Genomic DNA, 12,711 nt, shown 5'->3' on the forward strand with positions numbered 1-12,711 from the left:
TTCATATTCCAATGATAATTGAATTGGCATGAGCAGCGCAACTGAAGCATGGACTAATAGGAGAAGATTTAAACAAAGTTGACCAGATGAAAAATACTAAATTATTTTTAAAATTTTTATTATTAGACCTTATATCGTATATACGTCATTGATATGCTTCGTTGAGATCAGCATACCTTATAAAATAATATCCGTCAAGTTTAGCTATTTCAGCTATGCATATTATTTTATATGACTTAGCGTTATTATAGACTGTGAAAAAGTTTCCATATTCAGGGACTAATCTTGAGTTTAAAGCTTCGAGGAGTTTTCAATTTCAAATATTGTATTTATATCGTAGGAAGCCATCAACTATATAGATTTTCGGTCATCTTTGTGACGACGAATGTCATAAAAACTGATATTTTAATTTAGGAGTGATTATCAAAATAATTACAAGGGATTTTAATGTTGCTTGAATCTCACGAATTGAATTTTCAACCGTTAGTCTTTGGTATATAGACACAGACTAAAGACAAAATTGAATCAATCGATTTGCGTATAGTAGTGAAATATTTACACCGAACTTGTTTATGTTCATTAATTATACTTTTTATTGAGAGTCGGGTTGTCTTAATTAATTATCGATGCTTTCTCTTCCTCGGGGAAATCTTACGGCATTCGATACTCTCGTGGGTTCAGTCAATGATGATGTCTTTTTTACTCATCGCGGTCGTTTACGGTAGATGACAAGTTTACCGGCACATCTCAATCAGAGGTGTAACGTTACGCGAGCTAAACGATATACCGTTGACGTTTTGTGAGATTATATTTAATTTGCTTGTTTATACTGTACAATAATTATTCTTAAAACTGTTTTTTCGGGCATAAAATATGTACATTTTATTTATATTAATATTTTGTTTGTCAGATATATACAGAAATGCTTAATTAGTGACTTACAGCACAAAAGCTTGACATGACAGAAAGGTTCCAAAGGTATAGCAGTATATAATGGTAATATCAAGCTGCCAAATGGTTGGATATCTAGCCGGTATAGGCACGCTTGTGGGTTCTATAGTTTCAACTTCACTTCCGGACTGGAAACACAACAATCTAGCAGACGAACAATCTTTTACCGGTGCATCGGTTTACCGAGGACTGTGGGTAACGTGCTTTGTAAGGACGAGCGGAGCAATTGAGTGCCAGCCTTTGGTTAACCCATTTTTCGTTTTACCAACCGTTATAAGGGGATGTCGAGTTCTGATAGTCATAGCCTCAATACTATCATTTCTTGGAGTGGCAATTACGCCTTTAGGTAAGTGACTTTTATTTTCAAATATAAAGTTTGATTAGAATATCGCCACGGAAAGTTGAAGCAAAACAAAATTCGGCTGCTGAAGGGCTGGAGTACTTCATTATTTACAACCACGTACATCGGAAAGTTATTCCAATATCGTTCCACGTTTACAACTTCCTAATAGCCTTTAGCCGTTAATAAATCATATTTTTGATTTAGTTAAGACGGACGGGATGTTTACTTTGTCACTTGATTAATATTAAATTTGGAGCCGATATTTAGTCGAATTTGAATGTGAACATTTATGTGAAATGTGATTAGTTAGTTGCAAGCGATCATTAATGTAAACAAAATGAATATACTTCAGTTTGAGTTGGTGCGATTGTAACCGTAAATATTTATTGGCATCAGACTTCAAGTTTGTCTGCCCCAGTATTTGAAATTTAAATTGCGACAGATAAACAAAATGTTAACTACATAATGTAATATTTTGAAAACGTATTTATAACCAACCCTATGGATATTTGAAATTCGATCACCAAATCAGTTAAGATAAAAAAGAGACTTGAGAACTTTTTTTTACACATAGTGGAATTTATTTAAAGTGCCATTTGCGTTATTACAACTCTTGTGTGCCCAAACGGAATCATATATAGCCTCAATGAAAATAATTATGAAATCATAGAAATAAGCCATCAATGAATTTGGGTTTGATAAATAACAATAAGCAAAGGTCTTATGCCATTATCTCGATCAAATTACATGGTACAAAAGACATATTGATTATTCTATATGCATATTACGAAGTAATGCATATATGGAAATTAAATATGAGCTTCTGAATTAATTGATTTTACTTTTTTCTAAGTACACTGTTCAAAACATGTAGCAAAATTCACTGATTGAGAAATAACTTGACAAAAAATAAACACAAATACTGTTTTTATTTATTTTTTATTATTTCACTTACATTAATATACATTTCACACTTTCACAGTATCATATCTCAAAAGATACTTGAATGAATGAATTGTTTCTCGTGGGGTAATTCTTGCTATATGAAGAATCACTAGTTAAATAAGCGTTTACCCCTGTAAATTTCCAATTCTCATTTCTGCATTAATTAGTTTTAATAAATTGCACTAGGCTCACTTATGTATGAACACAAATTTATAAATGTTGGTGTAGGAAACCTAACTACATCAAATTATTTTGAAATCTTATAATTATGATCGGCGCTATAACAATAATATGAAGTTAAAGACGCTATGATCATATTAGACAATAAATGTAACTATAAATATTATGCGGTTTATATTTATAAGCAACTTGGCGCGTAATACATTCAAATCAACTTTTTTGTCGGTTATGACTCAACTGATTTTACAGGAAAATACCAGTACTGAGAGGGACTATTATTTCTTATACAACGTCCGAACGAGGCTTTGTACAATTAGCCACTGTTGGGTAAAAAGCTACTGTAGTTTGATAGAACCCGAATCTTTACGGCTCGGAATCGCCTACACAATTTATTACACCCTGCGGGGTCACGTGGTGGGCATGGAATTTGAATACAAGATTTTAGCATGTGATGTGTCATCATAGTTGAGTATATTACTTCAACAATTATTAATATTTTAGAAAGTAGCCAGCCAGTTACGATTAATATCGAATACGTTATTCAAAATGCCTACTTTGACAAAAGTTCTTACAAAAGTATATTTGAGAGGCTCGATGGTGTTGACGCAGCTGTGAATCTTCTTGCTGAAAATTTCTAGAATTTGGGTATATAGTTTTTAGCAAACATGAACTGAATTTGTTGAATAATCAGAATGTTTTTCGAATACATGCCAAGTTACATAGTATATAATAAGATGAACAGGCAATTTTACTTTATACACAAACACAATTTGGAGATTTTTGAAAAAATAATTCACTTACTGATGGGCTGATACAAAATTTGCATGAATGAATGAGCTTTTGTGAATGAATAGATTACAGTCAAAGATTTCGATATCGTGACAATTATGCCAAATCGATTTTTATTTTTGACAGTCGTCAACTCTACCCCTGAAATAGTATTCTCTATCGAGGATATACCATAGATGAGCGGCTTCTCGTCGGTGAATAATATCATCGGCCCATACTCGAATCCGTACAAGTGCATTAATAAAATATCGAGAGTTTTGTTTTTCTCTCAGTTATTACCAATTATCAATATCATACAAAATATCGGAAAACGTAGATATTGTTTTGCGTCCAAACTTTACGCAGCGGAATATATTTCTTTAAATTTAATCGACCGATATTGAATTTTACCCGTCACATCTTTGTTCTGCGATATTTTCGATCAATTCGGGGGTAATTCCATGTAGTCGCTATCAACTATTGCATAAACCTAAATTGTACTCTCTTTTCACGAATCGAAGATTAGTTCACTATTGGAATTTTTCGATTTTTTATCGATATTGGAAAATCCACAAGTATAGTTAAACTTCGTTAGTAATAATTGATAGGTACAATTTGGATTACGAAAGAGTTATTTTTATTTCCTTTCAAGTACCATAGTATCGTTAAAAACATTCGAAATGGATTGAACAAAAACACAAATTTCACTAACGCAAACGGTATTTTTTAATGGCAGCTTCGACCCCGACCGACTATAATACGACCCTATACTTACTTTTCCGTAAAAAAACAGCATTTTATACGTTGTAAATCTTTTGACAGCATTGACCTTTAAATTGGAAGTTAGGCCTTTTACGCTAGACGTGTTCGAAATCCTTTGAATTTCCGATAGCCTGTTTTCATTTGAATATAGAGAAAAATTTAAAATTTGTCAGTTTGTTTTTTAAATTTTGAATTCTCGCAACACACATCCTACAAATATGAAATTTTTTAAATTGCAAAGAAAATTTATCGATGCTAATCCTATCTACTTTTTTAGCTCTTCAATGTATATTACATGGAGTATAAACTCGAATAAACACTAATTAAAACAAAACAAACTTGGGCAAGATATATATTCAAAACTGATTACATTACAAAATTGAAATTGTATTGAACTTTATAAACAACTTGTATTATGAACCCTTTATTGATTTTAATACCCGCCTGCTGTTCTGTTTAGTGCCATAATTGTATATCAAAAAAAAAAAAACGTAGAAAAAGAGTTAGTTGTAAACTGTAGTAAATTTACCTCTGATATTTGTAGCGAATTTGTGATCATTATTCACCCCTTGACGTTTCGATAACTTTCTTTATTACATTAACGTCGGATTGGATAAATGGTCGCACATTAATTCAATAATCCCTTAATGAATAAAAAAAATTCTTTCATGTCCGATGGAGTGCTTTGACTCGGTAAATTAAAAGAATTTTTCTTGCATGCCCTAATGCTTATTCGCCTGTAGGAAACAAAATAGCCATGTTCTGAATAATTGATATATTCCATCCAGTCATCCTTGTGGGTTGACTTTTAATGCCAAGTTTATAATTAGTCTAGTATGGGCTACAGATGTTCTTTAGTGATAGATTTGATACGGCTTAAGTTTTGCACCATAGCGTTTATGTGAAAAATTATTTTGTTTATTACTATCATAAAGCATTGCCTCAATCGTTTGTAAATATTCATATTGTACCATATTGGACAGAATAACATTGGTTACCATTAGAACTACCAATCACTAGCCATACATGGTCCGATCGTTGACTACAAAATTTATCAATGATGTATGTGATGTCACGTATAAATTGTAGACTTCTGAATGGTTAATTACGTTGGGAACGAACGCATCCCTATTATGATGCATACCGAACGTAGCTAATTATACAAGTGCACAAAATACACGTACTCGTTTCTACAAGTTGTAGGTTTCTCTCTTTAACGTTAGTTACCCGATCAATAAAATCTTCGTTAACAACTTGTACTTTGGTCAGGGCAATGACATAATAGGGTATATTTTACATGGTTGCCATGATACTATTAGCTCAATCATGTGTTGACAGCGATATGAACCCAATAATCCGAACATTCAAATGCTTTGGGCTAGTGGGTCCAAACCTTATCAGATATATTCATTCTTTTGCCTCTTGCAACTCGTCCCTTATTAAAAACTTTGTTACCGTTATGTATTCAATATATAATGGATTTATATTTATTTTGTGAGGTATAAATATAACGAATCCAAATAATGAAAATGAATAAATTTGCCGTTTTTAAATATTTGTATCAAAATTTTCCCAACTACCGTGCGCCATTTTACGCAAAATAAGCTCCAGTCTCTTCCATCACTTTTTAATAATGTATGGAGGGATTGAGTTTCTTTGCGTGGTTGAATGTAAACAATTCATATTGATAATGCATTCCTGAAATTCAAGACAGTCCTTGATCAAGCTCAAATTTTTTATCAACCAAATTTATTGTGATGATTCGGAATTTATGAAACAAATCATCATGTTTTGATGAAAAAATTATTGTATAGAATACAGATATATCAATTACACTGACAAATTTTTTTTTTCTGGTTCATCATAACTTATCTAATAATCTAGTAGGTGAATCAACCAGCCAGTGGTGGGAAAGGATTTTGGACCAGGGGTCAACAATTTTGCCCACCTAGACTGGCTGCCCATGTAAGTGTGTGTAAAACATTTTATGAACAATGTTTACAGTGTTACAAAAGCAAAAGTGGAAAACAATACGACTCGTGCCAAAAAAAAAAATTTAATCGCAATCTCAACAAATTTCTTGATCTATTTTTAGCTAATTTGGCTAACGCCAAAATTTGGTTTTAGTTTGGTTGTGACAGCATCAGGCGGGCCAGATTGGATTACGGGCCGTAGTCTGCCCATGTCAGAACTGAACCGTGTACGGCAATTGATTCTGGAATTATCACTTCGCTTCGATACTGATATCGGCCGATGTTTCATGGATTAATAAAAAGCAGGGGATGAGATGATATGAGTGTACATCAATCCTTTAAATGAATACTATTATTAAATTACTCGCTGACCAGAATATTATCTGCTGTCTCTATTTATCCATCAAAAGGGTTTATCTCGGATCCCGAAAGTTAAATAGTTTATAGATTTGTGAACTCATTTGGGTTTAAACTTATCGGACGTATTGATTTCAAAATATCAATCCAAAATTAACACTTTTGAAAAACGTAAAATATAATTATGATTATTAAATAAGAAATAAAATTGTGAGTGATAGGGGTTTTCCATGATATATCACAATGGAATTAAAGAAATTTCATGAAAAAAAAAAAATAAGTCGCATTTGCCAAAAACATTTCCTGTTATATTCTCTTTTTTAACACTTATTAAATCGGGTTGTATTTTCCTACTTTTTCAAAATTGTTCATTCTATACCCTACTCCAAAAACACAGATTTTCAAATTTCTGTGTTCTGTGATTGAAAATTAGAATTCTATGATGTTGTTGGCCGTCAGAAAAACAACAAAGTCACGTGACTCGCACAACGTTCGTCTGTTCTGTGCGACTTTCTACGTGTGTATAGACCTCTGAACTGCGTAGGGCTCAGCCTGCGGTAGTGTTGTCATATCGCGCCAATACTGTACATAAATAATTAAAAAGCGAAGTACGGTCTGGGACCTTACTTTTTCCTTCAGTTAATTTGCTAAAGAAAGAGGCCAAAAGAGAATTTCAGACAGAGAATTCATTCAGTCGCGGCAAGAAGAGTCCTTATTTAATTAGCGAAATGTACTGATGCTGTACAATTGCAAATAGAGTCCGGAATAACGTAAAATTACAATCTTTAAAACAAAATAAATCACATATTCCTACAAGGTTGCGGCTGGTCACCAAGTACAGACTATTATTTGTGTAATAAACAGTCTGGAAATCGATTCTCCGATATCTAATCAAATTGTTATTGATTTTAAGGCATGCAATGTACAAGGATCGGAGGAGATCGAATTACGAAGTCCAGGCTCGCACGATTTGGGGCTTTCCTGTTTGGAGTTGCCGGAATTCTTGCTGGAGCTGCTGTTTCTTGGTAAGAGTGCCTTACAAGTATAACTTCAATTTTTATGTTTAGTGAGTGCAAATAAATAAATTCTAGACACCATTTCAACAACATAGAAAGGAAAAATACATATATCAATCAATCTGCTGCAGATATTTTCAAAAGTTTAGTATATCCAGCATGAGTGTCGTGGCATGCGAACGATAACTTGATTCTACCTTATTAAGATATATTTCATTTGCTACGGTTTTGGCTCACTAATTAAATCAAATTATGGCTTAAAAATCAGCTAGTTGGAATATAACCTTCGAGCGCCACGACACCCAGGGGAATATACGACCTCAACAAACGCTAAGATAGTGTCTTTAGCAAAGGTGAAAATATATTTAGCTACACAATCTGCTTAGCCCTTTTTTGGTTTCGATTATTGTAAATTATCTTCATATTTTAAAAATTAATTTTGGTTAACTTCCAATCAAAATTGAGTTGCATTGTTATCGGTCTAATCTTACTGGGGTTTTATATAAAACACACATGTTTATTGATGTTTTATGAGTATACTTGGCCAAACATAATTTCATCCACGATCTTACCTGTAAGTACCTCGAAGTTACCTGTTGTACAATTGTAAAGCATTTCAAATCCGTTTCAGTAAAATCATTGATAATTTTATGATGCTAAGTTAGTCTTGTATATTCGGTATTACTATAAGAACGACCAATTGAACAAAATTTTTCTCGTGAAAATGTGTTACCTTTTTGATTCTTGAGGCATTTTACCACTAAATACATATTTGATGGCATGGGATGAAATATTCAATGTTTCCGCTTTGGACGATATATCGTGAAATCTTTTTATTGACGGCTCATTTGATATGAATCTTAAAATGCGCTTTGGAAATTATATTTATGTGCTATATATGAAAAATATGAAAAAAAAATTGTTTGCTATAATACTTATGAAACGATTGGTATACAAATGATTGAAACGATCAACATCCCAAATTGATATTCTTTAAATGGAAACCTAATAAATATATTATTGTGATTGGCTAAGTACACTAAACTATTCACATAAAATCAACCTTCAAAAAAATATTAGTTTAGACATTTCAATGTGAACAATCTTGAAAGAAATTAGAATACCTAGAAAAAATAGAAAACCTGTATACATTTTAATAGAACCAGTTGTTCTGGTATCATATTACCATAAAAAAGAGAAAAACAATTATGGTTAATTCCAAAACTCGATTTTTGTATTGAAGGACGAGAAATGATTTTATTCCGATATTTTTACAAAATTACAAGTCGAATATACCAATTTTGGGGGATTTACTTAAACTGATTTTCGGCGCTTTGTTAGGTCTTTTAATATTAATTGACAGCTACAAGATGACGTTTACTCCCGGACACGATGTTGGAAGGTCATGAGAAAAAGCTATACTTCCATTCCGATAAAAACAAAGCAGTTTACGTGGCATTGCGTATTAATATTTTTTCAATTCCCAAATGCAAGAAATGGCGAACAAAATTTTATTGAAATATAATATATTACCTTATTTTATGTCAACCCTAATTTCCACATTTACGTAATGTGGTGTAAATTTGGCATGATAAAACCCCCTTCCAACGTGAAAAGTTGGAATCTATATATGGAAAAAATGATTCATCTTTTAATTATAATAAAATTATTTAGTCATGGTTGCCAGTTTTTAAATGAATTTTGTACCTAAAACTAAACTACGTCATTGACCATAACTTGGCTAGAAACGATGACGAAAACGACAAAACTGAATGTGCTTACGTACTTCGTAACTTATTAATTTGAGGCCGCAAAACGAATACGTGGTCTATTGAAATAAAAGGGACTGACTACTTCATCCTAATTCTGTGCTTTGTGATATTGATAGTGGGTCCGTTTTCACTGGCTTCAAAAATATTAAAGCTATTTTATTAAGTGGATAAGAAGTCTTTCGAAATAAAATTCACTTTATGACGTCCAAAGTCTGACATTGTTAACGAAACTTTACGACAGCGTGATTTGTTGATATCAATATTTTCATTCTCGCCTCATTAGAATAAGCTTTTATTCGTGTATTGGATTTGACATGACCTATTTTGTCAAATTTCAGAGAATAACTCTTCGGCAATTTAATTATAAATTTATGCGTACAAACTCATAATTTATTGCCAATTGAAGACATTCTTCGTCTGTGCATTGTATAAAGAGTAGCTAATTTCTTATGCGCAAGATACCTTGAAATTGTCAATCCTTTTGAAAATATGTATTTGTGAAAGTTATAAGTTGATAAATTTCAGTCAAATTTTAGATCCAAATTGTTCATATATAAAATACGGATAAAAAACGTCCAAGAAATTGTTGAATTGTTTTATGTTCCATACTTGATATACTAACAAAACAAGTTAACCTACATTGGAGTTCATCCCAAACTGCCATTTTCGCTGAAATGTCGACTTCACTTCGAGTTTGAATAATTGAAGTGACAAAATGAAGGAAATCTTGCAATTAGCACCGCACTTTGACTGTCTAATTAAATTTTCCTATCTTTCAATAAAAATAATTTTATGTTTTTGGAGTTATTGCTATTGATTGAAAATTGTGATTAAAAATACGAGTTTTAATAAAGGCGAATATTATTCAATCGATTCAATGTGGAATAAGTGGAAATTCAACTGAGACCAAGTTTAACCGCGATTCCGATGTTTAGAAAATGGAAAGTGTTCACAAATTGAATCATATTGAACATAATTTCAAATTGAACTTTTTAACTTCTCCCAGTCTGCAGGCTGTATCTTACAACTTATATTTGAATTTGCGATACAGTGGCGAACATTTATTCTAGTTTCTGATCGATATATTTTCAGTCTTACAGCGTATTGAATATGGCCAAACTAAACATAATTACGATATCTTAGTGTTTGAAGTTGTCTCAACGGCAGGTGACTTTTAGAAGGAGCATTTTGTAGAAATAGATTTGCGCTGGTTTTAGGTATACTTATACATTTTCTTTCACGATGAATATACAATGAAAAACATCCTTTTAACTTTATTTAAAAATCACATATACTGCATGTGGCATACTCTTGCAGTACATTTTTAGTTACGCTAATTCTGATGACATGAAAAATTGATGACGAGTCATAACTTAAGTTGATTACAATATAAATCAAGTTGTGAAAATTTAAGAACTTAATTTGTTACTTAGATAATGCAAGATTTAATAACTCAAATCGGACTTCCAGAAGTATGTGCACCAAGATGGCGCACAACTTGAACATGAACATAGTATGTGTACCAGGTGCACATACTTCGGGAGCGCCCTCAAATCTACATATTTATTCAAAAAATTGTCATATATAGTGCAAACAAACATTAAATGCGTGGTAGTGGTTATATTTTTCTTTTCAACTGATTCAATTCATAGAATACTTAAGGCAGGCACTTTAGACATTTATCGCATAATTTGGCGGTTTTAAAAAAATATTATGCAGAATATCTATTATCGCAAACTTTACGAATTAAAAATTTGATTTTGTTGGTGATACAGCAGTGCCCACCATCATCATCAACTGTAATATTTCCAAAGTTATATATATATATATATAACATTTGTTCGTGGACATGTCATGAACAATTCTACTAAAATATATCCCATATTTGAGTGTAATAAGTTATGCGTGATTTGTAAAAAAAATATATTATTTTACAGGTTTGCCGATGACATTGCAAAAGAATTTGACGAAGAAGAGTATCCTGGTTTATTCGGAATGATATCAAATGTACAATTTGTATATGGAAACTCTCTTTTTGTGGGGTGGGGTACAATGGTCGTCGGTACTTTATCCGCGATATTTTTGACGTTAGGGTCTTGCGAACCACGAGTGGGGCCAAGAATGAGCACCCCATCTATTTCTTCAAATTCAAGCCGTCTTTTATCAACCAATAACAACGGGAAAGATCGTCTGAAATCTACCACTCCTATTCAACGAACAAATAAGCCAAAACAGAATGAATATTACGCCACAACTGTGACTAACGGTTCAGCAGGAGTTGGGGCGACAACTGGACTCGCGGTTACATATTCCGGTCGTTCAGGGCTGGTCCGACAAGCCTCTATTATGAGCGCTCCCCCCAAAACAACTTCTAATGGTCCGGCACAATTGCAGCAAAATCAATCGTTTAAAACTTATGTATAACGGAAACGGGAAATTTTAATAATACTGAACGAATTTTTGAATAAAGATTATTTAAAGACGATTTGGTCTGTTCTGGGGCTAATACAAAACTATCGTTTTTTTTATACAAGCATAACATAATAACCAGATAAATTCTCCGGTGGTGTTTACCATGGTATTATGCGCACTGAGAATTTCAAAAAATTTAATAAGATATGCGAAACTACTGAAAAATTATAACTGTACTCACTGAAGACAACAAAACAATAAAAGATTCCACATAATATGATTCGATTCTTCAGGTGAAAATTTTTGCTGGATCCAGCAATGGTGGGGAACCCTCCAGCCATCATTTAATCTCCTATTGAAAGATATGTGTCATCTCAGAAATACAAATTAGATTTAACATAGTTAACGTTTTTTAATTCACTAAACAAATAGGTTACTATTAGATTTTAAAGTCATTGACTTTTTACATTCTTATTTGGTATTATAAATGTATATGGCATGAACTTTTACAAATCCGACACTGTATTTTACTCAACAACAGAAAAAGGAAACAAATGGAAAACTCTTTTGATTAATCTCTTAAGTCGATTTGACTAAATAATCCTTGTGTATTTCTAATTGCACGACCCATTTCATTTTAATATAAACATCTGCGTCTTGGAGTTCGTGTGTTATTGTTAATCCGGGTTGGTAAACATTTCGAGCACCATACGGTAGTTTCCCCTAATGTACATTCCAAAATTACATCTGTGATCCATACATGAGTGTTGTGTGTGTGAATGAAAATATTTCATTAAGAGCAATATCTGTACATTTTGTTAATAGGTCATTTAAATTTCTTCTAGTACTATTATACTACTATTTTCATTTTTCTATCTATTTCTTATATGTTCTCCTTTTATACTGTATTTTGTTGGATTCTGAAACCAATGTCGATTTAATTAATAAAAATAATAATAAAAAGGGAAAATATTGATACCAAAAATGATATCAAGTTATAGCTTTAATAAAATACATGGGTCTTAATATTTTGAAAAATGTGAGCAAGGTATGGTTTTCCTAAAAGCACTGGTCAATGTATAGCTGTCAACCTTTATAAGTGCAAAAGGTCTTTATTGGAAACCCAACAAAGCCCCTCGTTGGGATTATAAACCATTGCAGTCCAATGAAATTTGAACTTTTCAGTATAGGAACTCCTAGATCTAAAATAATTGATTAATCTTTGTCTAAAC

The 12,711-nt window shown here is 32.3% G+C and overlaps 1 protein-coding gene across 1 annotated transcript; it reads left to right on the top strand.

Annotated features, from left to right (window-relative positions):
* Positions 1-914: 914 nt before the first annotated feature.
* On the top strand, positions 915-12,460 carry LOC120343324 (claudin-19-like). Its single transcript, XM_039412467.2, has 3 exons — positions 915-1,297; positions 7,193-7,304; positions 11,005-12,460. The coding sequence occupies exons 1-3, from the start codon at positions 994-996 to the stop codon at positions 11,489-11,491; spliced, it is 903 nt and encodes a 300-aa protein (XP_039268401.2). The 5' UTR covers positions 915-993; the 3' UTR covers positions 11,492-12,460.
* Positions 12,461-12,711: the final 251 nt, after the last annotated feature.

This window comes from Styela clava, chromosome 1, assembly GCF_964204865.1.
Source record: "Styela clava chromosome 1, kaStyClav1.hap1.2, whole genome shotgun sequence".
Lineage (NCBI taxonomy): Eukaryota > Metazoa > Chordata > Ascidiacea > Stolidobranchia > Styelidae > Styela > Styela clava.

Bases quoted from the DNA above. Each gene is read 5' to 3' on its own strand.
- LOC120343324 (XM_039412467.2), top strand. From the start codon at position 994: ATGGTAATATCAAGCTGCCAAATGGTTGGATATCTAGCCGGTATAGGC. The intron at 1,298-7,192 runs GTAAGTGACTTT...ATTGATTTTAAG, and splicing joins AGTGGCAATTACGCCTTTAG to GCATGCAATGTACAAGGATC. The intron at 7,305-11,004 runs GTAAGAGTGCCT...ATTATTTTACAG, and splicing joins GCTGGAGCTGCTGTTTCTTG to GTTTGCCGATGACATTGCAA.